At 55.8% G+C, this 27,614-nt stretch overlaps 2 protein-coding genes across 3 annotated transcripts in view; one reads left to right on the forward strand and one right to left on the reverse strand.

Annotated features, from left to right (window-relative positions):
• Positions 1-27,614, forward strand: part of OGFOD3 (2-oxoglutarate and iron dependent oxygenase domain containing 3) — a 231,783-nt gene that overhangs the window by 180,118 nt on the left and 24,051 nt on the right. The window contains exon 2 of the mRNA XM_050763740.1: positions 26,472-26,634. Within this exon, the coding sequence (XP_050619697.1) occupies positions 26,561-26,634 (74 nt within the window). The 5' untranslated portion in view covers positions 26,472-26,560. The remainder of the gene's footprint in view (positions 1-26,471; positions 26,635-27,614) is intronic.
• Positions 2-26,476, reverse strand: HEXD (hexosaminidase D). Of its 2 annotated transcripts, XM_050763715.1 has the most exons (14): positions 26,311-26,476; positions 24,983-25,117; positions 19,948-20,057; positions 14,666-14,753; positions 8,822-8,986; positions 6,550-6,733; positions 5,669-5,740; positions 5,066-5,261; positions 2,672-2,754; positions 1,340-1,418; positions 1,135-1,236; positions 751-840; positions 550-588; positions 380-459 (listed from the first exon to the last, which is right to left on the reverse strand). In XM_050763715.1, exons 2-13 carry the CDS (start codon positions 25,064-25,066, stop codon positions 567-569), a joined length of 1,275 nt encoding a protein of 424 aa, XP_050619672.1. In that variant the 5' UTR covers positions 25,067-25,117; positions 26,311-26,476; the 3' UTR covers positions 380-459; positions 550-566. The 2 variants fall into 2 exon arrangements, with proteins under 2 accessions (XP_050619671.1, XP_050619672.1); XM_050763714.1 differs by lacking the exon at positions 550-588 and having other exon boundaries at positions 2-459.

The following is a 27,614-nucleotide window of genomic DNA, read 5'->3' on the forward strand; positions in this document are numbered from 1 at the left end:
CGCGGCTTCCACTCTTTATTTCCGAAGAGTCAGTGTCACAAAGCGGGTCTCCCTGTGCTGCTGCTTTCTGTGTTTTCTAGTCTCTCCCCCAGGGGTTGCCCAGGGCACTCAGGAACTGAGTGTGGGCCAGACACTGCTGGGCCACAGGGTGCAACAGTCACGTGGGCCCCTGTTGCCCTGGCTGACAGTTGGCAGTGCAGAGCCCCCCTGCCCATAGCAGGAGCCTCCTGGCACAAGCTCTCCCCTCAGGGGTCCTGAGCAGTGTCCCTGCCAGGGCTGGTGGGTGGGGGTGGGGGTGAGGGGGTGGCCACCTCGCTGAGGTCCTGCAGTAGAGCTTGCAGCCGCTGTAGGCTGGGGTGCACGTTCTCCTCCAGCCACTCCTCCACGGCATCCGGGTAGAAAGCCAGCTGCAGGGCGACCTCCAGCTCCCGCACGAGGGTGCTCCACTGCGCCAGGAGGCTGCGGGTGAGGGCGCCGTGAACGTGCACTCTGCACACTCGGGACTTGCCCTCAACCCCATGGTCAGTACTGCCCTGTGCCTCAGCTTACCTATCTGTAAAATGGGGCTACTGACCCTCATCGGTGTGTCTGGAGGAACAAGTCAGTGACAGCTGCACATCTGAGACCTGAGGGCCCTTTACAACTAGGGGCTCACCCTCCGCTCCTCCTCTGGTTGAAGGACATGTCAACAGCAGCAGCAGTCCTCAGAGAACCCACGGCTGCACAGCCTGTAAGAGCCTAGGGTCTCACCTGAGTGCTGCGGGCTGGATGTGCTGAACCATGACCGGGTGGATGAGCTTCCGCCGGCGGTGGTAGGGGCTGAACCAGCCGGTGACGTACCTGGGGCAAATCCACATATGGGTGTGCCGTGGGCTACCAAGGCAGCCATGGGGCAGCTTTACAGTAATACAGAAAATGTTTTAAGAGTGGGGTAGACATTTCTAAGTCTTATGTCCCCCAGAAAGTCCTTGTGAAAGATGAGGCTGCCTCCTCCTGTGCCTGGGGGTGGGGTGGGGCTTGTGAACCTGCCCCTCACCTGCACCTGCCTCCCACCCACACCTGCCCCCTCACCCACACCTGCCCCTCACCCACCCCATGCCTGCCCGCTCACCCACACCTGCCTCCCACACTCACGTGTTGCCCTCCAGCAGCGCGTCCACAGAGCTGCGCAGATGGAGGCTGACTTGTGTGACAAGGGCAAGGATGTTGCTGCCAGGGAAAGAGCCGGCCCCCTCCCTGCAGAGAGCCCTGCTGAGAACAGCGGTCTCCACAGGCGGGGGAAGGGGAGAGAAGGACGGGGAGCGGGGAAATGGGACGGGGAGGGCTGCAGGGTGCTTGCCTAACAGGGTCCATCATCTCCAGGTTGGAAATCCCAAGAAGGTTCTCCACTTTCGCTTTAGCATCTCCATCAAATCCTCCTGAAATCACAGAGCGGGACAGTTGGAGGGGCCTGTGGAGGAGGGCAGGGGCTACATTGGGACCTGCAGGCCTAGGTGCTGGGGCAGTGGGCGGGCAGCATGGAGAGCCACTGGCCGGGCCCAGCCCTGCGTGTGCCGGCCCCAAGGGGACCTGGGGGCAGATGGGCTTGCTGCTTCTCTTTAAACATGTGAAATACATTCGTTATTTAAAAAATCAGAAAACAGAAATAAGACTGTGTTGCCGGCAGCAACACCCAGACAGCAAGTGGTTCTTCCTGCTGGGCACAGCCCAATCCGCACAGGTGTCCAGGGCTCACGCAGCGTTTGCCACTGTGGTTCACACAATCAACGGAATATTCTAGAGCACCCAAAACAAACCCGTGAGGCCTGTGGGCACCAGCGTGGACAGATCTCCGAGTTGTTCATGGATATACTCGCTGCGAGAGGCTGACGGCCCCAGTGCCCCAGTCCCAGGGGTGGCGGGTGGGGCTGTGGGCAAGGGACGCTGCAAATACCGTCCATATTAACGCAGCTCTTTAGTGTGGGGCACGTGAGTGTCTGCTTTTATCGTTTCTGCCCTTTTCTAAGCAGTTCAGACTCAGCAGCTAAGTCAATCTGATCTCATTCTGCGTCCTCACTGGTTGCACCCCCGTCCCTGGGCCGCCACGCCCATGGGTCCTGCTCTCAGCGCGTCTCGGCCATTTTTCTGTGTCAGCACCATGCAGTTGCTAATTTCCTGTGTGGCCTGCGAGTTTCCATGCACACGGCTCATCTGGCCAAGCCCCTGCTGACCCCGAGGGGCTCCCAGGGCCTGCCCTTGACCATAGGTCCTGCTACTCCCTCAGGCAACCTGGAAGTGTAAGTGCTGGGTCCAGGGTGCAGGGCCTTCCAGGGCTGGGCGCCTGCACCCCACACCTGCTCAGCCAGGTGTGCAGGATGTGTGTGCAGCAAAGGTGGAGCTGCTCCCCACATCCGACCTGCGCGCATTTCTGCGGATTCACTGTGTCTGAGGGGTGCGTCCCGCGTCAGTCTCCAGCCTGCTTTGGGCTTAGGCTTGGAGACCTGGGTGCAGGCCCAGCCTGGGTGGACTTCAGGGCAGGCGGGTGGCTAAGCTGGGGCAGTGAGACCATCCTCCTGCTGTGAGAACCACCACGGTCCAGCAGGGTGGTTGGAGCTCTGGGTGCTTGGCCTCCTGCCCTCCGGGTCTTTCTGGGAGGAGCCGGCGGGGCTTGGGGTGACCAGACCAGACATACCGTGTAGAAGCAACTGTAGACAGGCGGCCAGGGACGGGACTCCTGCAGGGAGCAGCTCGCACAGCACAGAGAAGTGGTCGTACCTGGGTCCAGGAGAGCGGCACTCAGCTCCACAGCCCACCCCCACTAGCCTGACACAGGTGCCCTGATTCAGGACATCCCTGCTCTTGTTCCAGGGCCGTGGGGGCAGCCTGACCCCCTCAACCCACGGGGCCCAGGGTTTCCAAGACAGGTTCTGTGCGGCAGGGCTCTCACATCAACTGCGTTCTAGAAACCGGACACGTGAAGAGCGTAGGGATTCCTTGCTGCGATGCTTTCCAGAGCCATGGGAACTCTGGGTGGGCCTTGGGTGGGTGGCCAGTCATCGTCCCTCCCCCCAGCACCTCTGGCCTCTGAGAAAAGGCTCCTGCTCCTGGGGGCTGCCCTTGATGCCCCCCTCCTAGGGCCTCTGGGCCTCTCCTGCCCACTCTCTCCCTTGGCTGCCTCCTGTCTGGCTGGTGGGGGCGGCAGCTTTTCCCCAAGACCCCACGAGGAGGGTGCGAGATCAGGCCTGGCAGGCAGCAGGTCAGCGGCAGCATCTGTCCCAAGCGAGGGCTGGGGGGCCTCAGCCTGGCTGGGGTGGGAGTCAGGGCTTCCCACTGCCGGATAGGGGGCCTCCGCCTGCCTGTGCCTCAGTTTCTTCAGCTGTGAGGTGGGTGACAGACGCCGCCCCAGGTGTGAGCACAGGCGAAGGCTGGGCGATGCCTGACGCCACAGCCCCAGGCTCGTCTGAAGGATGTGCCGCCCCTCTGGGGAGGAGGAGCCTCGCCCTGCTCTATGGACGGTCCTAGTTTGTGCAGACAGAGCTGTATCCCAACAGGACAGTGGGAACTATCTGGAAGCTTCTAAAGAGCCGCTGCCAGCTGTGGACATGCATGGCAGCTGTGAGCTGCCCCTGTAGCAGGCTGGCCCACCAGGCTCTGCGGTCCCCACCATGAAATTCTTGACTCCATCGAATCTGAGCCTTGTGGGTCAGGGCACGGGGCCCCTGGCGGGGTCCTGCCTCCAGCCGCTTGCCTAGCCCACGGCACCTGCGCCATCTGCCCCTCACCCCTCTAACTTGAGATGAGACCCAAGGTCAGGACTTGGCCGGCGACCAGGGGTTTATCTGTAGCTCTGCTTTTCACATGGTGTCGTCAGGGGAGCAGGGACCTGGGAGCGCCAGGGTGACGCCACGGAGGGTGACGCCACGGAGGGTGACGCCACAGAGGGTGACACCACGGAGGGTGACGCCACGGAGGCCCAGCTCCTTCATGAGACTAACAAGGCCCATCCTTGCCAGGCAGGACCCACAGTCACGGCATGTTTACAGCTGAGGAAGCGCTCAGACACCTGCAGGGGCCACTCCTACAACAGCGGACAGCCCTGGCATCCCCACACCCATGACAGCATGTGCCTTCTAGGTCACCACAGTTGGGCTTCCATAGGCTACACGCTGAAATGTCCAGGACAGTTTTCTCTAAATCCATAGAATAATACATTCTTTTTTTTTTTTTTTGAGACAGACTTTTGCTCTGTCGCCCAGGCTGGAGTGCAGCGGCGTGATCTTGGCTCACTGCAACCTCTGCCTCCTGGGTTCAAGTGATTCTCCCGCCTCAGCCTCTTGAGTAGCTGGGATCATAGGCACATGCTGCCACACCTGGGTAATTTTTGTATCTTTAGTAGAGATGGAGTTTCACCATGTTGGCCAGGCTGGTCACGAACACCGGACCTCTGGTGATCCACCTGCCTCAGCCTCCCAGAGTGCTGGGATTACAGGCATGAGCCACCGTGCTCAGCCCATGGAGTGACACGTTCTGTCACACTGTTGGCCCCACCCACAGGGAGCACAGCTTAGTGTTTACATAGACAAGACCCTGATATGAGAAAAACGGAAAACAGAGCCGGGCACGCCTGTGCTGGCCTTCCAAGGGCCCCACCTCTGTCACTGGGCACCTTTTGGTGACCTCCCCTCACTGCGCTCGGCCTTGAATTCTTTCCTGTGCGAGACCCGAGAACCTTCTTGTGGGGTCTGAATTGAGATGGCATTTCTAGCAACTGAGTGAAATCCTGAAAGAACCGAAACCCCTCCTTGTGCCACAAGCGAGACATACACACACAGCCTCAGGTGCGGTGCACACGGGTGGCATGGGGGCTGGGGACCACGTGTTTGTGACCCTGAACACATGAGCAGCACCCTCTGTGGCCGCTCTGGCGTGCGGGGCCCAACCCCACATGGCTGTCTCCTGCAGCTCTTCTCAGAGGCCTGGGCTGCTTCCCCTTTGACCGACCTGGGAAGGCCCTCAGCGGACGCTGGACAGGCCGATGTGGTGACCACCAGAGCTGCCCTGGACCCTCTGACTGGCCAGGGCTTACCTCTGCCAGCCGGTCAGGATGATGCCCTGCAGTGAGTCCGTGGGCCTGCTGCCTGCCACCTGCAGCCACTGCACATGGTTCCTGAGGTGGTGCTTGATGGGGGGCACGGCCTGGCTGGGCCCTGTGGCACCCTTGAAGGCACTGGCTGCCCACAGCCGCGGAAAGCCGCACTGCCAGTACTTCTGCATGAGGAGGACTGAGTGAGAAAGCAAACAGGTGAGTGGCTCCCGGGGAGGCGGCCGACGTGGCCCCGGACATGTCTCCCGGGGCTATACCCAGAGCCGACACGGGAGCCGCCAGTGACAGCCACTGGGTCCCAGCGTGGGAGACTCCAGAGTGTAGGTGGCCGGCCTGGGTCCCAGTCAGGGAGACTCCAGAGCTTACGTGGCCCCTGGTTCACCTGCTCACTGGAAAACACTGGTGGAAAACACTGGTAGAATGGGAAGGTGAGGCACCGGTGCAGGGCTGGGGTCTGCTGGAGCTGTGCCCTGGCCTCTACCTGTGCAGGCCCTAGGCTGGGCAGTTGGGCTGCAGGGTCACAGGGTCAGGGATGGCCTTCCCAGTCATGTGGCCACGACAACGCACCCCCACCTTGGCACTGACCCTTGCCATGCACATCCAGGTCGGCCGCGTAGTCCCAGAGCACCGGCTCCACCAGCTGCGGCACCCCGGATGCTGCAGACGGAGCAGACAGAGCGGACAGAGCGGACATGAGGTTGGTGAGACACCCAGACCACACCCTCAGCCCCTCGGACCCACCTGTTCTTGATTTGCCTGAAAGTGTGAGCATAGATACCTTTTTAAGACAGACTTGGCACTATGCTGGGTTTGGACAATGAATGCCACAACCACACACAGCGCCTTCCCAAGCCAGCGCCCACTGCAGCGACCCTGCTCCCGCTGCTGCTCTACCAGGCCATGAGCCACAGGCACAGCTGGAGCACGTGGCTGAATGGAGGTCACTCTAAGTCATCTATGTGGCCATGCGTGGGTGGGAGCTGCCAGGCCAGCACGGCCCTAGGACACCCTGGCTCCCAGCTCTGCCATGGGGGCTCACTGAGCCTCAGGGCTCTGTGTGGAACAGGGCCAAGTGTCTGAGTACCACCTCTTGGCCCAGAAAGGCACTCAGCAGCTCATCCCAAAGCCTCAGGCAGAGTGAGCAGGGCCCAGGGTCTGGAGGAGCTGCCAGCGGGAACCTCGGCCCCCAGTTCCAGCAAGGCTGGCCTTGGAGGAGGCTGCCACGAGGGCGGGTCACTCCCAAGCCCTCTAGGACCGGGCAGGCCTGTGCTCTCCTGCCCAAACCTCCACGGCTTCTAGGAAACGACTCAGACCCGGTGTCGGAGGGATGCAGGAGGTGGTTGTGGCAGGTCTGTGAGGGGCTGGGGCTCACCCTGGGGCCCACTTCCTACAGCACCTTCTTTCTCTGAAGCCGTGGGTCTTGGGCAGGTCAGTGGCCCACCCCTCCCCCAACCCCGCTGGCTGACCTGCGAGCTGGTCCTCAGGCAGGTCTCGGAGCATGTCGTCCCACACCAGGGGTGTCACGCTGGGGCGCTGGGTCTGCACGTGGCTGGCCACCGCCCGCATGTGTGACAGGCACAACTTCCCTGTGCTGTTCTGCTCTTGCTGCAGCCACCGGCGCGAGGCCTCCCCCTCTCCGAGGTAATAGACCTGCAGGGGAGGAGCGGGACGGGGTTGCCTTGGCAGCCCTGCACACCGGTGGGAGGGTCCGGGGTTCACACCGTACCCTGACGGAGAGGGGCCGCTGCCTGTGGGGAGGAGGCCGGGGAGGGGCTGGGAGCCTTTGCTTACCACCCCCAGCGTATCCCTGTCTTCCTCACTGAGCCCTGAACTTCTACTCAAGGTTTCCTGTGAATGTTTACAGCAGCTCTTCTCACAACCGCCAAAGCGGAGACCACAGGGGTCCATCCCCCATGACAGACCAGCATAGGGCAGCGTCCCCCACCATGAACACGGCTCGGCCTCAACAGAGAGCCAAGCTCTGGCGGCCAACGGCCCGGAGGAACACAGGTCATACACTGTGTGACTCGGTGCCCGTGGAATGCCCAGGCGCACAGATCCACCGAGACGGGAAGCAGACTGTGGTCGCCGGGGGCTGGGGGTGGGTGCGGGGCTTCAGCCTGGGGTGATCGTCCACACCATGAATATGTGGAAGAGGTGCTGACGTTTATACTTATTATTTTGGAGACAGGGTCTTGTTCTGTCGCCCAGGCTGGAGTGCAGTGGCACAACCTCCGTCTCGGCTCACTGCAAGCTCCGCCTCCTAGGTTCAAGCAATTCTCCTGCCTCAGCCTCCCGAGTAGCTGGGATTACAGGCACCCACCACCACACCTGGCTAATTTTGTATTTTTACTTAAAAAAATTTTTTTTTGAGACGGAGTCTCGCTTTGTCGCCCAGGCTGGAGTGCAGTGGCTTGATCTCCGCTCACTGCAAGCTCCGCCTCCCAGGTTCACGCCATTCTCCTGCCTCAGCCTCCTCAGTAGCTGGGACTACAGGCATCCCCCACCATGCCCGGCTAATTTTTTGTATTTTTAGTAGAGACGGGGTTTCACTGTGTTAGCCAGGATGGTCTTGATCTCCTGACCTCGTGATCTGCCTGCCTCAGCCTCCCAAAGTGCTGGGATTACAGGTGCACGGCACCACGCCTGGCCTAATTTTGTATTTTTAGTAGACACGGAGTTTCACCACGTTAGCGAGGCTGATCTCGAACTCCTGACCTCAGGTGATCCACCTGCCTCGGCCTCCCAAAGTGCTGGGATCACAGGTGTGAGCCACCGCGCCCGGCCTGTTTGTTTATTTATTTAGAGCTGGAGTCTCGCTCTGTCACCCAGGCTGGAGTGCAGTGGCGTGATCTCAGCTCACTGCAACCTCCACCTCCCGGGTTGAAACGATTCTCGTGCCTCAGCCTCCTGAGTAGCTGGGATTACAGGCGCCCGCCATCACACCCAGCTGATTTTTGTATTTGTAGTAGAGATGGGGTTTCACCACATTGGCCAAACTGGTCTCAAACACCTGACCTCAGATGATCCACCCACCTTGGTCTCCCAAAGTGCTGGGATTACAGGCGTGAGCCACCACACCCAGCCTATATTTTAAAATGGTTAGAATGGTAAAACTTATGTGCATTTTACACACTCCGATTTCCTTCAAACAAAAGGAAACTTCTGGAGCTAAAATGTTTAGCTTGGGCTCCCCGTGAACCACAGCCCTGCAGAGCCTCCCAGCCCCGTGGGCACCAACGCTGGTCCTTTCAGCTCCGCACCCTGCCCAGGCCCTGACTGAGCTGGAGTCCAGTGAGTGGACGGAGGGGCGAGGGTGGGGACTCACTGGGCTGGAGGGGGGACGTCTCCGGCACCGCCTGGGGACCACCTTTTCCAGTGGGTGCTTTAGGGTCCAAATGCAGAACTTCCTTCCTCTCAGCAACGAAAGGGTGTCCCTCGAGTTGCACCCTGACTCGCGCTGACTGCTGGTCCTGGGGGGTGAACCTGCCCGCCACCGCAGGCCTCTGCCAACCCAGCTGCCCCGGGTGGTCTCATCTGACACGAGGGCGCCTCCCTCGGGCTCTGCAGGCTGTCCCGTGCCAGGCCGTCCATCCACCCAGGGAAGATGCTGGACGGGGCTCCCCGAGGGGAACAAGCCTGGCTCTAGGCCTCAGTGCCTGGACGATTTTCCTATTTAAAAGGACAAGCCATGACAGGGGAGAGTGTCCTGCACAGAGCTGGGGTGATGGCACCCACCTCGTCACACCCGACGTGCAGCCATCGGGCGCCTGGGTGCAGCTCCAGGACCTGGTCGATCATGGCGCTCACCAGTGCCAGGGACTCTGCCTCGTGGGGGTTCAGGGTGCAGGGGAAGGGGCCCACCTCCCGCAGGTGGGCGAAGGCCGCATGCTTCAGCACGAACTGTGGAGAGACAGGAGCTCACGTTGGGGGCGGAGGACTGGGCTCATCTCCTTCTGCCCACCTGGGGCTTCTGTTTCAAATCTACGGATAATACAAAAACATTAGGCCAGGCACAGAGGCTCAGTCCCGTAATCCCAGCACCTTGGGAGGCTGAGGTGGGCAGAATGTTTGAACTCAGGCATTGAGACCAGCCTGGACAACATGGTGAAACCCCATGGAGTCTCACTCTGTCGCCTAGGCTGGCACAATCTTGGCTCACTGCAACCTCTGCCTCCCAGGTTCAAGTGATCCTCCCGCCTCAGCCTTCCCAGTAGCTGGGATTACAGGCATGTGCCACCACGCCCAGCTAATTTTTGTATTTTTAGTAGAGATGGCATTTCGCTATGTTGGCCAGGCTGGTCTTGAACTTCTGACCACAAGTGATTCACCTGCCTTGGCCTCCCAAAGTGCTGGGATTACAGGTGTGAACCACCGCACCCAGCCTAATTTTTTTTTTTTTTTTTAAGATGGAGTCTGGCTCTGTCGCCCAGGCTAGAGTACAGTGGCTCAATCTTGGCTCACTGCAAGCTCTGCCTCCTGGGTTCACGCCATTCTCCTGCCTCAGCCTCCCAAGTAGCTGGGACTACAGGTGCCCACCACCACACCCGGCTAATTTTTGTATTTTTTTTTAGTAGAGACGGGGTTTCACCATGTTAGCCAGGATGGTCTCGATCTCCTGACCTTGTGATCCACCCACCTTGGCCTTCCAAAGTGTTGGGATTACAGGCATGAGCCACTGTGCCCAGCCATAAATTTTTTAAAAACAAAATCAGTTTAAGAAAAAAAAAAGTGGCTGGGTGTCGTGGCACCTGCCTGTGGTTCGAGCTACTTGGGCGGCTGAGGCGGGAAGATCACTGGAGCCTAGGAAGTTGAGGCTGTAGTAAGCCATGATCACGCCACTGCACTCCAGCCTGGGTGACAGAGTGAGACCCTGTCTCTGAAAAGAAAAAAGAGAAAAACGTTTATGTAGGAAATACCACTTTGCGTAAGAACAGAGACTCTGTGGCCTCGGCCTATGGTTGCTCACTGCCCCCTTCCCCCTCAGTGTGGAAACCACAGCTTTGCTGCCAGAGGGGCAGACTTAACTTGAGGTTGGGTAAAAACCCACCCCTTTTGGGGGCACAGTCAGTAGAAGTAGCAGCTGGAGGCCGGGCGCGGTGGCTCAAGCCTGTAATCCCAGCACTTTGGGAGGCCGAGACGGGCGGATCACGAGGTCAGGAGATCAAGACCATCCTGGCTGACACAGTGAAACCCCGTCTCTACTAAAAAATGCAAAAAAACTAGCCGGGCGAGGTGGCGGCGCCTGTAGTCCCAGCTACTCAGGAGGCTGAGGCAGGAGAATGGCGTGAACCCGGGAGGCGGAGCTTGCAGTGAGCTGAGATCCGGCCACTGCACTCCAGCCTGGGCGACAGAGCAAGACTCCGTCTCAAAAAAAAAAAAGAAGTAGCAACTGGAGAAAAGACCGTGTCTTCCGCCTGCCAGAGGGTCAGTCCCTGCTGGGGAGAGCCAAGACTGGCTGGAGATTTAACGGGTGACACTGGAAACACAAAGCCAGATGGTGCTGCATACTGTCCTCAGGCCTGGCTGACGGGGGCCACACACACGTGCAGGGACCTGTGAGGGCCAGGTGGGAACTGTGCGAACCTGGGGGTGCACCCCCCATCGTCCACACACAGCCCTGTGGCAAGGGGAGGAGGCCTGTGGGCTCAAGGTGTGGGAGCACAACCTCTGCCCAAACCCTCGGCTGACGACCAGCTATGAAGACAGAGGGGTGACCCTAGGAAGCCAGGATAAAACGTAAAAATAAGAACCAAAAAAATCTCAGCGGCCGGGTGCGGTGGCTCAAGCCTGTAATCCCAGCACTTTGGGAGGCCGAGACGGGCGGATCACGAGGTCGGGAGATTGAGACCATCCTGTCTAACACGGTGAAACCCCGTCTCTACTAAAAATACAAAAAACTAGCCGGGCGTAGTGGCGGGCGCCTATAGTCCCAGCTACTCGGGAGGCTGAGGCAGGAGAATGGCGAGAACCCGGGAGGCGGAGCTTGCAGTGAGCCGAGATCGTGCCACCGCACTGCAGCCTGGGTGACTGAGCAAGACTCCGTCTCAAAAAAAAAAAAAAAAAAAAAAAAAAAAAAAAAAAAAAAAAATCAGCACAGACATCAGCGAGCACACACGGCCGGGGGCAGGTGCTGCAGGTTAAATGCAGACCACTTGCTAGAAAACAACAAAACGACCATCACCAGCCACTGGGGAAAGGAGTAAACATTCAGCTTTGCTATAATGTTTTCACTGAAATGTTCAGTTCTCAACCAAAAATTTTGAGATGTGCGAATAAACTGGAAAGTAGAATCCAGTTCACAGACTCTTGACTCTCAGTGGGCCCACATATAGAATTTATCAAATATTTCAAGAAAACTACTATGAATATATTCTAAGAATGAAAGGAGGCTGGGTGTGGTGGCTCACGCCTGTAATCCCAGCACTTTGGGAGGCCGAGGCGGGCAGATCACTTGAGGTCAGGAGTTCGAGACCAGCCTGGCCAACATGGCAAAACCCCATCTCTACGAAGAAGACAAAGATTAGCCGGGTGTGGTGGCAGGCACTGTAATCCCAGCTACTTGGGAAGTGAGGCAGGAGAATTGCTTGAGTTCGGAATGTGGAGGTTGTAGTGAGCCGAGATCATGCTGTTGCACTCCACCTGGGCGACAGAGCGAAACTCTGTCTCAAGAAAAATAAAAAAATAAAAAAATTGCACTTAGGGAGGCAGAGGCAGGAAGATCACTTGAGCCCAGAAGTTTGAGACCAGCCCAGCAACATAGTGAGACCCCACTCTTCACAAAAAGGAAAATAAACAAAAAAATTAACCCAAAATGGGGCCAGGTGCAACGGCTCACACATGTAACCCTGGCACTCTGAGAGGCTGAAGTGGGGGACCTGTTTGAGGCCAGGGGTTTGAGACCAGTCTGGGCAACACGGTGGGACCTGGTATCTCCACAGAATTAAAAAACTGGCAGGGTGTGGTGGCGCACACCTGTGGTCCCTGCTGCTCGGGAGGCTGAGGTGGGAGGATTGCTTGAGCCCAGAAGTTCAGGGCTGCAGTGAGCTGTGATTGTGCCACATACTCCAGCCTGGGTGACAGAGTGAGACTGTGACTCAAGACAACTTGAATGTTCAAGGGTTCTGGAGAAAGAATAAAAATACCACACTCAACATGGATCATAGATCTAAATGAAAAATGCACACAAGTTAAACTTTAGAAGAAAATACAAGAAAAATCTCTGTGATCTGGTGATCACAACAAGTTTTCAGAAATGCCACCAAAAGCATGTAAGCTCCACACTGGGAGAAAATACCTGCAAATTCCATCAGAGGACTTGCATCTAGGACATATAAAGAACCTTAAAAACTCAAGTTGAAAAAAAATGGGTAATACACCCAAGCAGTTATTTCTGGTATACCAAGGAGGTATACTAGGCCGGGCACTGTGGCTCATGCCTGTAATCCCAGTACTTTCAGAGGCCGAGGCAGGCGGATCACCTGAGGCCAGGAGTTCGAGACCAGCCTGGCCAACATCTTGAAACCCCATCTCTAATAAAAAGACAAAAAGTTAGCCGGGTGTGGTGGGGCGCCTGTAATCTCAGGCACTCAGAAGGCTGAGGCAGGAGAATCACTTGAACTCGGGAGGCGGAGGTTGTAGTGAGCCAAGATTGCACCACTGCACTCCAGCCTGGGAAACGGAGCGAGACCCTGTCTCAAAAACTAGCACACAAGGGTATACTAATAGCAAATGTACACATGGAGGGTCTTCCTCAGTAAGAAACCAACCCTTCGACACGCTGATTTTGGATATCTGGTCTCCAGAACTGAGAGAACATTTCTGTTGTCTTAAGCCACCCGGTTTGTGGCAATCAGTTCTGCCCTGACAACAGTGTCTTTTAAGGAGATGGCAGGTGTGAGTGGTCAGAGCTGTGCTGTGACTTGCTGCGGTGGGGAGAGCGGCACGGAGGGGCAGAGTGGCCCTGGGAGACCCGTTAGGAGAGTTTCATGGCGAGTCGGTGGTGGTTTAGACAGGGGTGGTGCTTGCATGACAGAGGAGGAGGAGGAGCAGCAGCAGCAGGACCAACATGGGTCAGGGCGCGGGCGGGTGGTGGTGCTGACCGCGGCCGGTCTGCTTCTGGTGTGCACACCAGAGGCTGGAGGAGGCCCCTCAGTGGAAGTGACCAGCAGGAAGCTGGGGATGAGGGTCTGTAACCCAGGAGGTCTGGAGCTGCTGAGGTGCAGACAGAAGAGGAAGAGGAAGACGAAGAGAAAGCAGGAGCAGAGATGGCACCGTCTAGAGAGAGTAGGAGGTGGGGACAGGGGCCGAGAGGAGCCTTGGGGACCGCCAGCTACAGAGAGGCAAATGCAAATAGATACCGAGGAGGCACAGTCAGTGGCAGGGGGAAGCCGGAAAGTGTGGGGCTCAGGAGAGCAGCTGGGGATACCAGAAGCTACCGAAGGGTCCAGCCAGAAAGGACTAAAACCATCCCTGGACTTAGTGACCTGGAGGACCCTGGTGGCCTTGGGAGAGACATTCTGTAGAGAGGTGGCAGGAGGCTAAGAGCACGTGCCAGGTCCTAGGGCAGAGTGTGATGGGGAGAATCAACTAGAAAGGCCGGAGGACCAAGCTGTGGGAAGGAACTTCAGTGGCATGCCCAGAACACCGGCATGTGTAAGTGAAAACAACCTTCCTTCCCGCGGTGTGTGGAAATAGAAACCAGAATGGTGTATCTGTTAGAGAAATAAATGGAACCTAAGAGCCATTAAATCAAACTGTGGTGGTTAATGTTGCATCACTTCCTGTCTGTTTGATACAGATGTGAAAAAGAATATGTGTGTGTGTGTATATATATATAAAAAATATATATATATAAAAGAATATGTGTATATATGTGTGTACATATGTGTATGTATGTGTATATATGTGTGTATGTATATATAAGAACATGTGTGTGTGTGTGTGTGTGTATATATATATTTTGAGATAGAGTCTTGCTCTTGTCACCCAGGCTGGAGTGCAGTGGCGTGGTCTTGGCTCACTGCAACCTCTACCTCCCGCGTTCAAGCGATTCTCCCGCCTTAGCCTCTCAAGTAGCTGGGACTACAGGTGCCCACCACCACACCCGGCTAATTTTTGTATTTTTAGTAGAGACGGGGTTTCGCCATGTTGGCCAGGCTGGTCTCAAACTCCTGACCTCAGGTGACCCGTCAGCCTCGGCCTCCCAAAGTGCTGGATTACTGGTGTAAGCCACCACACCTGGCCTGAAAAACCCCTTTTCTTTCCTTAATACTGTGTTTTACCTCACATAATACTCTGATGAATACAAGTTAAAAAGGAAACCACCTCCCAGCCTCCAGGACCCCCTTTCTGGCTCTTCCCTTCCATTCCTCAGGCAGATAGCCTGCCCCAACCTGCAGCTCTGGCCGAGTCAGACAGGGACTTCCTAGACCAAAGTCCTCTCTGAGTTGTGCTGAGCTGCGCTGCCTGCAACCACAGACCTGCTGCACCTACCCCTGGGCACAAGCCTGGCCCAGCCTGCAGCCCCTGGACTCCACGCCAGGCACTAGGTAACAGGTAACTTCCATTCCTGCCACTCACCTCCATGTGTCCAAATGTCTGCACCAAGGGAATCACCTCCAGCTCATTGAGTCCAGCCAGATGCAGGATTTCTTTGATTTCAGAGGGGCTAAAGAGACAAAATTCATGCAGAGAGGGTCACGTGGGGAGCACGTGATGTCCACATGCCCCCAGCCCTTCCTCGTCATGCCCCAGGGGGCTCTCCAGAAACGGTGAGGCCCTCACTCCACAAAGCTTGACAGATATCCTGGTTTCTGGAAAGGCACCTGCTCTAAAATTTGGGAAGATGATGTTCTAGCATGTCCTCAAGTAACAGTTCGCTTTTCAACCCGCGACAAGAGAATGAAGTCATCACATTTTACAAGAAACTACTCAAGGCTGGGTGCGGTGGCTCACGCCGGTAATCCCAGCACTTTGGGAGGCCGAGGTGGGCAGATCACTTGAGGTCAGGAGTTCAAGACCAGCCTGGCCAACATGGTGAAACCCCGTATCTACTAAAAATACAAAAATTAGCTGGGCCTGGTGGCATGCACCTGTAATCCCAGCTACTTGGGAGGCCGAGGCAGGAGAATCACTTGAACCCAGAAGGCAGAATTTGCGGTGAGCCGAGATCGCACCACTGCACTCCAGCCTGGGAGACAGAGCAAGACTCTGTTTTTAAAAAAAAAAAAAAAGCTACAGAAGGAGCCACAGTCCACCCAGAGCCAGGTCAGCAGCTGCCTGAGGGCAGGCCCCCACAGGGCCCTCAATCTGAAATAATCCCTGGGGCACACGTCCTCTGCAGGAGGGTCACATCCTGGGAAGGGCTGACCGCCCCGGGTCAACCTCTTTGTTTTTCACAAATGAGCTGTCATTTATGAATTTATCTAAAAAAAAAAGCTATTTCTAGTTTTTGTATGTGTTTGAACCATTTTAGGCTAATCCATTCTATAGATTTATGAGTTATGTCAAGTCTTTAAATATTCCTGCTTCAAGCTTCAAAGGAACCCTGGGACTTTTTCACATCAAAAGACAACACGTCTTCACTGTAGGAAGAAAACTAGAAGAGTATGAAGAAAATGCAAACGCCTGACCATCTCATCGCAGACCCACACCCTGGCTCACTGTTCCTCTCTTCTGGTCTAACCGCTGATGGCGTGTGGGTTGTTCTGACACATGGAGCCGAAGTCCTCCCAAAACAGACGTCACATTACGTTCACCAGCCGGTAGTTTTCCTCTTCTCATTCTCACCAACACAGAGTCTTACAATTATTTATTTATCTTATTTATTATTAGTTTTTTGAGATGGAGTCTTGCTCTGTCACCCAAGCTGGAATGCAGTGGCGTGATCTTGGCTCACTGTAACCTCTGCCTCCTGAGTTCCTGCGATTCTCCTTCCTCAGCCTTCTGAGTAGCTGGGATTACAGGTGTGCACCACCACACCCAGCTATTTTTTTTTTTTGAGATGGAATCTAGCTGTGTCACCCAGGCGGGAGCGCAGTGCCGTGATCTCGGCTCACTGCAAGCTCCGCCTCCCGGGTTCCGGGCATTCTCCTGCCTCAGCCTCCCGAGTAAATGGGACTACAGGCGCCTGCCACCATGCCCAGCTAATTTTTTATATTTTTAGTAGAGACGGGATTTCATCTATGTTGGCCAGGATGATCTCGATCTCCTCACCGCATGATCCGCCTGCCTTGGCCTCCCAAAGTGCTGGGATTACAGGCGTGAGCCACTGCACCTGGCCACGCCTGGCTAATTTTTGTATTTTTTTGGTAGAGACAGGATTTCGCCATGTTGGTCAGGCTGGTCTCGATCCACCTGCCTCAGCCTCCCAAAGTGCTGGGATTACAGGCATGAGCCACCACGCCCGGCCCGAGTCTTACAATTTTTTTTTTTTTTTTTTTTTGAGACGGAGTCTCGCTCTGTCGCCCAGGCTGGAGTGCAGTGGCGCGATCTCGGCTCACTGCAAGCTCCGCCTCCCGGGTTCACGCCATTCTCCTGCCTCAGCCTCCCGAGTAGCTGGGACTACAGGCGCCCACAACCGCGCCCGGCTAATTTTTTGTATTTTTAGTAGAGACGGGGTTTCACCGTGGTCTCGATCTCCTGACCTTGTGATCCGCCCGCCTCGGCCTCCCAAAGCGCTGGGATTACAGGCGTGAGCCACCGCGCCCGGCCGACTTACAATTTTTTTAAAAGCCTTACCAGTTTGGTAGCCAGGATGGTGTTGCATTGTTGATTTAGTTTCTTTGATTTGAGTACTATGAGGGTTTAACATTTTCTTTCTTTCTTTCCGTTTTTTTTTTTTCTTTTTATTTGAGACAAACTCTGGCTCCATTGCCCAGACTGGAGTGCAGTGGTGCAGTATCAGCTCACTGCAGCCTCTGGCTCCCAGGTGTTAATCCAAACTGCACCATTTTGTAAGCCCCCTGCCATTTTCCAGACCCAGGCTGAAGTGAAACATTCCACAGGGCTTCGGCCTGCCCAAGATCCTGCCCAACATCCTGACCACACGGCCGGGAACATCCCGACCACCTGACCACACGGTCCGGGAACATCCTGACCACACGGCCCAGGAACATCCCGAACACCTGATCACACGGCCGGGAACATCCCGACCACCTGACCACACGGCCGGGAACGTCCCGACCACCTGACCTCACGGCCCGGGAACGTCCCGACCACCTGACCACACGGCCGGGAACGTCCCGACCACCTGACCACACGGCCGGGAACGTCCTGACCACACGGCCCAGGAACATCCCGACCACCTGACCGCACGGCCCGGGACCGTCCCGACCACCTGACCACACGGCCCGGGACCGTCCCGACCACCTGACCACACGGCCGGGAACGTCCCGACCACCTGACCACACGGCCGGGAACGTCCTGACCACACGGCCCAGGAACATCCCGACCACCTGACCGCACGGCCCGGGACCGTCCCGACCACCTGACCACACGGCCCGGGACCGTCCCGACCACCTGACCACACGGCCGGGAACGTCCCGACCACCTGACCACACGGCCCGGGACCGTCCCGACCACCTGACCACACGGCCTGGAACATCCTGACCACACGGCCCGGGAACATCCCGACCACCTGACCACACGGCCCGGGAACGTCCCGACCACCTGACCTCACGGCCCGGGACCGTCCCGACCACCTGACCACACGGCCTGGAACATCCTGACCACACGGCCCGGGAACATCCCGACCACCTGACCACACGGCCCGGAACATCCTGACCACACGGCCACACGGCCGGGAACATCCCGACCACCTGACCACACGGCCCGGGAACATCCCGACCACCTGACCACACGGCCCGGGAACATCCCGACCACCTGACCACACGGCCCGGGAACATCCTGACCACACGGCCCGGGAACATCCCGACCACCTGACCACACGGCCCGGGAACATCCCGACCACCTGACCACACGGCCCGGGACCGTCCCGACCACCTGACCACACGGCCCGGGACCGTCCCGACCACCTGACCACACGGCCCGGGACCGTCCCGACCACCTGACCACACGGCCCGGGACCGTCCCGACCACCTGACCACACGGCCCGGGACCGTCCCGACCACCTGACCACACGGCCCGGGACCGTCCCGACCACCTGACCACACGGCCCGGGACCGTCCCGACCACCTGACCACACGGCCCGGGACCGTCCCGACCACCTGACCACACGGCCCGGGACCGTCCCGACCACCTGACCACACGGCCCGGGACCGTCCCGACCACCTGACCACACGGCCCGGGACCGTCCCGACCACCTGACCACACGGCCCGGGACCGTCCCGACCACCTGACCACACGGCCCGGGACCGTCCCGACCACCTGACCACACGGCCCGGGACCGTCCCGACCACCTGACCACACGGCCCGGGACCGTCCCGACCACCTGACCACACGGCCCGGGACCGTCCCGACCACCTGACCACACGGCCCGGGACCGTCCCGACCACCTGACCACACGGCCGGGAACGTCCCGACCACACCTTGCTGGGGTGAAGGATCATCCTGGCGACACGTTGTTGGGCCCAACTGAAGGAACATCCTGATCAGATTCTGCCGGGAACAAGGACCCAACAGCCTCACCATGGGAACGTCTCTCAACATCTTCCCGGCAGCAAGCCCTACTGCCCAGCCCCTCCCGTCCAGCCTGTAAGTGCCCACCCTGTCAGCGGCGGTACGCTCTGGCATCAAGCTGGTCCCCCACCTCTGTAGGTTGCTGCAACATACCTGTGTTGCTGTAGAGCCGCCCTCTCTTTCTTTAACCCTCGCCTTCCCTTTAAAAAACCTAACACCAGGCTCAAGTCATCCTCCTATCTCAGCCTCCCGAGTAGCTTGGACTACAGGCCCATGCCATTATCCGTGGCTCATGTCTGTATTTTATGTAGAGATGGGGCTTCACCGTGTTGCCCAGGCTGGTCTCGAACTCCTGAGCTCAAGTGATCCACCCACCTCGGCCTCCCAAAGTGCTGGGATTACAGGCATGAGCCACTGCGCCTGGCCTAATTTTTGTATTTTACGTAGAGAGGGGGTTTCACCATGTGGGCCAGGCTGGTCTCGAACTCCTGAGCTCAAGTGATCTGACCACCTTGGCCTCCCAAAGTGCTGGGATTACAGGCATGAGCCACCGCGCCTGGCCTTAACATTTTCTTATACGCTTATTGGCTTTTTTTGTTTCTTCCTTTGGGATTGGCCAGTTAGTGTCCATTGCACATTTGTCTTTGGGGCTGTCACTGATTTTCACAGAGACCTGTGATTTTAACGCTGAGCAGGGGCCTCCCATCTCCACCACACCTGATTTTATTGATTTTGATTTTCTCCCCTTTAATTCTTCACTTCTCTAACTAAAGGCTCAACTGTGGCCTGAAGAGCAGCCTCTCCCCATGCGGAGGCCTTCTCTAGCCCTCTCTAGCCCAGCCTTCTCCAGGCCTTCCCATCAACAGAGGAAACGCCTGCAGGACAGAGACAGGAAATACAGCTTTTCCCTGTAGGGGGCGCTGCTGATGCTTACTTTCCCTTTAAATGTTTCAAAATTCTCTCCAGTGACTGTTTGAAATGAAACTTTGTTTTCATTTTATGATTATTTTTTACAATTAAAGAGATGAATTTAAAAAGACAAAAAAGCAATGTACCCACCACTGTTCATTTCCTGACTGTTCCACCTGCACCTCCAGGTTGCTGCTCCTCCCGCCCTGCGGAACCCCCCTTCCCCGCTTTCCCGCCGCGCCCGTCCCTGCCATGGGCGGTGGTACCTGTAGGCGGTGGTACCTGTAGGCGGTGGTACCTGTAGGCGGTGTTACCTGTAGGCGTACTTGGCCCTCAGCAGCCTCAGAGGGCCCTCGTAGGGAAACATGTCTTCATACTCAATGAGGAGGCCGTTTGCACCTAGCGCACGGAACAGAGGAAAAATCTGGGGGGTAAACAGGGAGAGGTTAGGAAGAAGTGGCCGCTGGAGCACGACGTGGCACGTCCACAGCAGGGAGACGCTTTCCCTTTCAGTCTGTGGAGACTGTGGGAGTTGCTATTCCTATTTTTCCCGGGAACCTTAAATCCGGAATGTGTACTTTATGTTATGCCAAATGAAACTCCCCGTTCCAGTGACTATTTTGCACAGCAGGGGAGACGTGCTATGAAACAGGGCTGCTACTCAACAGGTTAGTGCTGGTGGCTCAGCTTGGGAGGGATGGCCCCGGCCAGCAGGGAGCCACTGAGAAGCAGCTCTTCACGTACAGGGACCCAGCAGGGCAGCCAGGCTGAGAGGCACTGGCAAGGCATGGGGGACAGGGCAGCCAGGCTGAAGGGGAATGGCAAGGCATGGGGTACGGGGCAGGAGGAGCTGGGGCGGGGAACAGGGCTCTGAAGGGTTGGGGTCAGCACCTGGGGGAGGTGAGAGGAGGTGCAGAACTCATTTGTTTCTGGGCTGTACTCAGAAAAAGGGAAGGCTGTCCCTTCCCCCTCGTTCTTCTCCCCACTTCCTTCTCTTTTTTTTTTTTTTTTTTTTTTTTTTTTGAGATGGAGTCTCACTCTGTCACCCAGGCTGGAGTGCAATGGCGTGATCTTGGCTCATTGTGACCTCCGCCTCTCGGGTTCAAGTGATTCTCCTGCCTCAGCCTCCCGAGTAGCTGGGACTACAGGTGCCTGCCCTGACGCCCAGCTGTTTGTATTTTTAGTAGAGACAGGGTTTCACCATGTTGGCCAGGCTGGTCTCGAACTCCTGACCTCAGGTGATCTGCCCGCCTCAGCCTTCCAAAATGCTGGGATTACAGGTGTGAGCTACTATGCCCAGCCTTTTTTTTTTTTTTTTGAGACGGAGTCTCGCGCTGTGTCACCCAGGCTGGAGTGCAGTGGCGCGATCTCGGCTCACTGCAAGCTCCGTCTCCCAGGTTCACGCCATTCTCCTGCCTCAGCCGCCGAGTAGCTGGGACTACAGGCGCCCGCCACCACGCCCGGCTAGTTTTTTGTATTTTTAGTAGAGACGGGGTTTCACCATGTTAGCCAGGATGGTCTTGATCTCCTGACCTCGTGATCCACCCGCCTCGGCCTCCCAAAGTGCTGGGATTACAGGCTTGAGCCACCGTGCCCGGCCACCAGCCTTTTTTTTTTTAACAGACGGGGTCTCACTCTGTCACCCAGGCTGGAGTGTGCTGGCATGATCATGGCTCGCTGCAGCCTCTAACTCCTGTGCTCAAGTGATCCTCCAGCCTCAGCCTTCCAAGGAGCTGGGACTACAGGTGCACGCTAGGCCTCCTGGATGACAGACGTGCAGGAGAACCAAGGAGCCCCAGCTGACAGTCGCGATGAACTGCTGGACACAGAAGGCCACACAGGCCATCAGATGTTTCTAGATGTTACGGGGCTGTGACCACCTGAGGAGCCTCGGTCAGAAAAGCAGAACCATGCAGCCAACCCACAGAAACACAAGGGGTGATGAATGGGGACCTTAAGTTTCGGAGATCTGTCACGCAGCAACAGATAACGGGAACAGAGACTCTGGCTGTGTGTAAGTTGGACTTCTTTGCCATATTCAATTGTCAGAACGCCTTTTTTTTTTTTTGAGATGGAGCTTCGCTCTTGTCCCCTAGGATGGAGTGCGATGGCGCGATCTCGGCTCACTGCAACTTCCGCCTCGCGGGTTCAAGCGATTCTCCTGCCTCAGTCTCCCGAGTAGCTGGGATTACAGGCACCTGCCACCATGCCTGGCTAATTTTTGTATTTTTAGTAGAGACGGGTTTCACCATGTTGTCCAGGCTGGTCTTGAACTCCTGACCTCAGATGATCCACCTGCCTCAGCCTTCCAAAGTGCTGGGATTACAGGCATGAGCCACCGCACCCAGCCCAAGTCAGAACGGCTTTTCATCAGCTGTGTGTAAGTTCAGTCTTCTTTGCCATATTCAATTGTCAGGATGCCTTTTCATCTCTCTGTTTGCTTTTTTCTTTTCTGTCATCTGTTTCCAAATACTGCACTTTCCATGGTGTCTACTCACTTTTACACTTCTTATAGTTTAGTCTTCATTAAAAAAATGTTTTTTCTTTAGAATTCATTTCTGAGCTCCACAGGCAATTTTTACACTTCTTTTGTCTAGTTACCACATTTCTGGGCTTGTCTCTCTTTTTTTTTAGACTGAGTCTTGCTCTATCGCCTAGGCTGGAGTGCAGTGGTGCAATCTCGGCTCACTGCAGCCTCTACCACCCAGATTCAGGTGATTCTCGTGCCTCAGCCTCCCAAGTAGGTTGGATTACAGGCGCCTGCCACCACGCCTGGCTCATTTTTGTATTTTTAGTAGAGACAGGGCTTCACATGTTGGCCAGGCTGGTCTCGAATTCCTGACCTCAAGTGATCCACTTGCCTTGGCCTCCCAAAGTGCTGGGATGACAGGCGTGAGCCACTGAGCCTGGCCTGGGCTTTTCTATTTCTGATTTATGCTGTTCTTTCACAGCTTCTGTCATCTTCTGAGCATCTTTTATCTCATTATGAAATATTATGGAACAGTGTTTCCTGCTGGGTGGGCGTGTGTGTCTGGAGCACCTTCACTGCTGCAATGCTATTCAGATCATCTTTTTTCTTTTTCTGTCGAGACAGAGTCTCACTCTTGTCACCCAGGCTGGAGCACACTGGCACAATCTCGGCTCACTGCAACCTCCACCTCCCAGGTTCAAGCGATTCTCCTGCCTCAGCCTCCCGAGTAGCTGGGACTACAGGTGCCCACCACCACATGGGGCTAATTTTTTGTATTTCTAGTAGAGACAGGGTTTCACTGTGTTAGCCAGGATGGTCTTGATCTCCCGACCTTGTGATCCACCCTCCTTGGCCTCCCAAAGTGCTGGGATTACAGGCGTGAACCACTGTACCCGGCCTTCCTTTTTCTTACCTATCTTTGTATGATGTTAACACTCTTTCCTGCTTTTACTTTTTTTTTTCCTTCTTTTTTTGAGATGGTGTCTTGCTCTGTCACCTCGGTTGGAGTGCAGTGGCGCAATCTCAGCTCACTGCAACCTCTGCCTCCTGAGTTCAAGCAATTCTATTGCTTCAGACTCCCAAGTAGCTGGGACTACAGACATGTGTCACCACGCCTCGCTAATTTTTGTATTCTTAGTAGAGACGGGGTTTCTCCATGTTTCCCAGGCTGGTCACAAGCTCCTGACCTCAGGTGATCTGTCCGTCTTGGCTTCCCAAAGTGCCTGGATTACAGACATGAGCCACCATGGCCAGCCTGTTGCTCATTTTTAAGAACAGGCTCTTGTGTTTGCAATGCTGACAGGCCAGCCTCAAGGCCCCTCCTCTACTGCTGCCATGTGGTATTAGAAACTGCAGGCTCTGTGTAGCTACTTCTGCAGCATTTTTTTGATTTCCGCCTCTTCTGGACGCCTTTCCCCAGGACCTGAGCATTCCCCTTTCCCTTCGCTGTTCCTGCCCAGTTCAATGTGGATTCTTTCCCTGTTTTATCCTTAGCGGGGGGCGCTGTTCCTCTGGAAGGAAGTTTCATTACCTATTTCTGAGAGTCTTGCAGCCTCGGCCTCCCCTGCACCCTCCTTTAAGTCTCTTTGCACTCAGTCTCAGACGGGAGCCATTAAAACTCTGCCCCGCTTCTCCCTGTGGGAGACCTTTATTTACTTTTGAGGCTATTTTCTGGGTCCTCTGGTCTTAGCACCGTCGGAGTTTCCCTCTTTCCTCTGTTACCTCCTGCTTGGCCGCTAACCCCATACAGGTGTTATTCTGTCTGTGCTTTGGCCCCACCCACTTGTAGTTTGGGATCCGTGGGGACACCCTGATACCTAGTTTTGTTGAAGAGTGTCTTTGTTTTCTAGGGCTGCTGTAATAAATGACCATAAACTGGGTGGCTTGGCCGGGCACGGTGGCTCACGCCTATAACCCCAGCACTTTGGGAAGCTGAGGCGGGTGGATCATGAGGTCAGCAGTTTGAGACCACCCTGGCCAACATGGTGAAACCCCGTCTCTACTAAAAATACAAAAATTAGCCAGGCATGGTGGCGGGCGCCTGTAACCCCAGCTACTCCAGAGGCTGAGGCAGGAGAATTGCTTGAACCCGGGAGGTGGAGGTTGCAGTGAGCCAAGACTGCACCATTGTACTCCAGCCTGGGCAACAGAGCGAGACTCTGTCTCAAAACAAAAACAAAAACCAACTGGGTGCTTTTTGACAATAGAAATCTATTCTCTCACAGTTCTGAAGACCCTAAATCCAAAATCGAGGTGTCAGCAGACCCAGCTCTCCCTGAAGGCTGCAGAGGAGGACCCTTCCTTGCTTCTCAATAGCTTCTGGTGATCGTCAACTATCCTTGGCATCTCGGGGTTCATGGTGCATCATGACCTTCTTGGCTGCCGGCACCGTGGGGCGTCCTCCTGGGTCTTCACACTGCCTTCCCTCCGTGTGTGTCTCAGCTTCTAAATTTCCCTCTCCTCGTAAGGATGCCAATCAATGGATTAGGGTTCACCATATTCTAGTACAACTTCATCTTATTTTGATTACATCTGCAAAGATCCTATTTCCAAATAAAGTCTCATTCACAGGTCCCAGGGGTTAAGACTTGAACATATCTTTTTGAAAGACACACTTCCACCCACAAGAAAGAAGCTGTGAGTTTCTTTTGTCCTCTCTCTTGTTTTTTTTTTTTTTTTTTTTTTTGTCATCTTGGTTGTTCCGTTTTTGTGAGAGGCTATGGGGGAAATTCAAAATCAACGCTGCTGCCACCATATTCCTCCACCAAGAACATTGCAGTTGTGTCCTAGGCACCGATTTCCACAGAAAACTGCTCAAAACTTTAAAGAATGAAGACAAGGCAAAAAGTGATGCTCTAGAGGTGAAAGGGAGTCCTTACCTCTGAGAGGTATGAGACCTTTGGTGGAGCTCCTTTAAGGTCTAAATGAACTAATCTCATCTTAAATGGCGTGGAACCTGACATTTCAATATTTTCTGTGAACTCCTATGGGGAAGTCTCCTCGGGGACTTCTTCCTAGTGGAGAAAATTAAGAGTTATCAACAGGGGCAGAAGCTTCTCCCTTTGCCTTTCCCCTTATACTTTCCGTTTCAGTTCTGATCCTAGCCAGTTTTGATTAACTCGGAGGAAACTCATTTTGCTAACATGAAAATGAACCAGAAGTCTTCTTCCATGTTAAGATATAGAGACCTCTGCTATGTGTGATTTGCTGCTAAAACAAAACAGCACTCAGCCTGTGGAGGAGCTGGGGTTACAGGCGCCCACCACCATGCCTGGCTAATTTTTGTATTTTTAGTAGAGACGGGGTTTCACCATGTTGGCCAGGCTGGTCTCAAACTGCTGACCTCATGATCCACCTGCCTCAGCCTCCCAAAGTGCTGGGATTACAGGCGTGAGCCACCGTGCCCGGCCAAGCCACCCAGTTTGTTTATAAGATGGTTATGATCTATTATAACACAAGTAACTGCAAAACAACTTCGTTTTAAAGACCTTGTTAAACTAGATGTACTATGCTAGTGAAAAATCGGGCAGAAGCCCCTAAACATTTTCTTATCAAGCCGCACAATATGGTGCTTCTGTAGGAAATTTATCCTAATTTTAGGCAATATTAAAACTAATTTGTATATCTAGAGCTCAGATCAGCTTCATTATAAAGAGGAAGAAAACTGCAAAACTGACTCCAGGTTGGGGAAAACTGTCTAGGATTTAAGGTAAGCTAATAATTTTTAAAAAGCCCCCAAGTGCATCAGAGCTGAGCGTAGTATTATACTGAATAAAAGCGGCATCCAAAGGATAACGAAGCAGCTGGGGAAGGGTAAAACTTATTTATTTATTTTTTCTATCTACTATGAAAGCACAAAGGATTGGGTGAGAAGAGGAAAGGAAAGCTTTGCATGTGAGACAGATTCAGTTCAATAATCCAACCCCTGGTTCCGTGCAAGGGTTCGGAGGCTTCTGACCCTAAGGATTCTGTAACACAGCAGGGCAGGCCGGTGGTGCACACGGACACCAAGCACTTTCAGTTTCGCCTACGACCAGTTACCCACAATATTCACCCCCAGGCTCGGTGCCGCTGCGGGACAGCCACGCTGGGAGGCGCCGCTCGGGAGCCCGGCCGTCCCTCTCCAGGTACAGGCACCGGGGGAAACGCTTCCAGCCGGCAGCCGCCCGGCCGAGCGCGCGGAGCCAGAGCCGCACCCACACCTCACCTGCGCCGCCGCGGTCCCGCGAGGTCCGGGGCGCAACCAGGCGGACCTCGCCCCCGCGGCTGCCGCCTCTGCTCTGAGCCCCGCCCAGATCGGCCGCCGATTGCTCGGGCCTGGCCGCCAGCCCAGGGGCCGATGGCCGAGCGCGTCGCTCCCGCGTCCCTGCGCCGCGCCCGCCTCGCGCTCCCTGTCACGGCGTTCGTCCCCGGGCCTGGCGCCCGCGTCCGGCTCGGCTCTGCGGCGGCCTGGCCCGATGGCGCCTCAGCGGAGGGCCGCAACCAAGGCGCCCGAGAGCAACGGAGCGGCCGAGCGCCGGAACCGGAGCAGGTAGCGGCGAGGAGAGGAAGGGCGCGCGCTGCGGCGGCTGACTGGGCCGTGGAGTGGGCGGGACGGGGTCTGACGGGGCGGGGCCTGGCCCGACGGGGGGGGGTGGGGTGGGGCAGGCGGGGTGTGGTCTGCCGCGGAGGGGCGGGGCCTACCGCATCCCATGCTGGGAGCGGGGCAGGTGCGGGCGGAAGCCGCGGTGGCGGACAGTGGAGGCCCACCGACCCCAGAGGGGCATGAGAAAGAGAAGGGAGCTTTGCTTCCAGCCTGATGAGCTGCTGCTGCTGCTCCGGGAACCTGCCGTTTGGCTGTCGCTGTCGCGTGGAGTAACCCACCCAGCAGCCTGGAAAGTCCGCCTGAGCCGGGAGCGTGCCTCCGCCTTCACTTTTAAACCACGAAGATTGCTTTCCCCGTGGAATTCTAGAGGATCGGGTGCCATGGAAGAATGCTTAGTTTTAGGATTTTAAAATGTTACAGGTGATCATTGGTTTGCAGGTATTAGTGAAGGATCTTCTAGCGTGCAGAATACAGCTTCTCGCTTGCTTGATATTAATATTTTGCTATTTTCGAGAGTGCCCAATTCCCCTCTATTGAGGAGTTGCACACTGAAGCCGTCAGTTAAGGAAAATCAGGAGGACACCTCAGGTTTGGATAGCTACAGTGACTCTTAAACCTCATAGTTTGTTCTTGAGATTTTTATCCCCCCTTCATCTCAGCTGCTTTTGGAGTCTACTAGATAGGATATTGTAGCAGGACGAGCCGCAGACAAAACTCCTCAGACGCCGGATTAAAGAAGGAAGAGGTTTTTTATTCGGCCGGGAGCGTCGGCAGACTCGCGTCTTAAGAGCCGAGCTCCCCAAAAAAGAAATACTTGGCCTTTTAAAAGGCTTACAACTTTAAGAGGTCCACGTGAAAGGGTCGTGATAAATCGAGCAAGCGTGGGAAACGTGACTGGGGGCTACATGCATCAGCTAACAGAACAG

The sequence above is a fragment of the Macaca thibetana genome, chromosome 16 (genome assembly GCF_024542745.1).
Source record: "Macaca thibetana thibetana isolate TM-01 chromosome 16, ASM2454274v1, whole genome shotgun sequence".
Classification (NCBI taxonomy): domain Eukaryota; kingdom Metazoa; phylum Chordata; class Mammalia; order Primates; family Cercopithecidae; genus Macaca; species Macaca thibetana.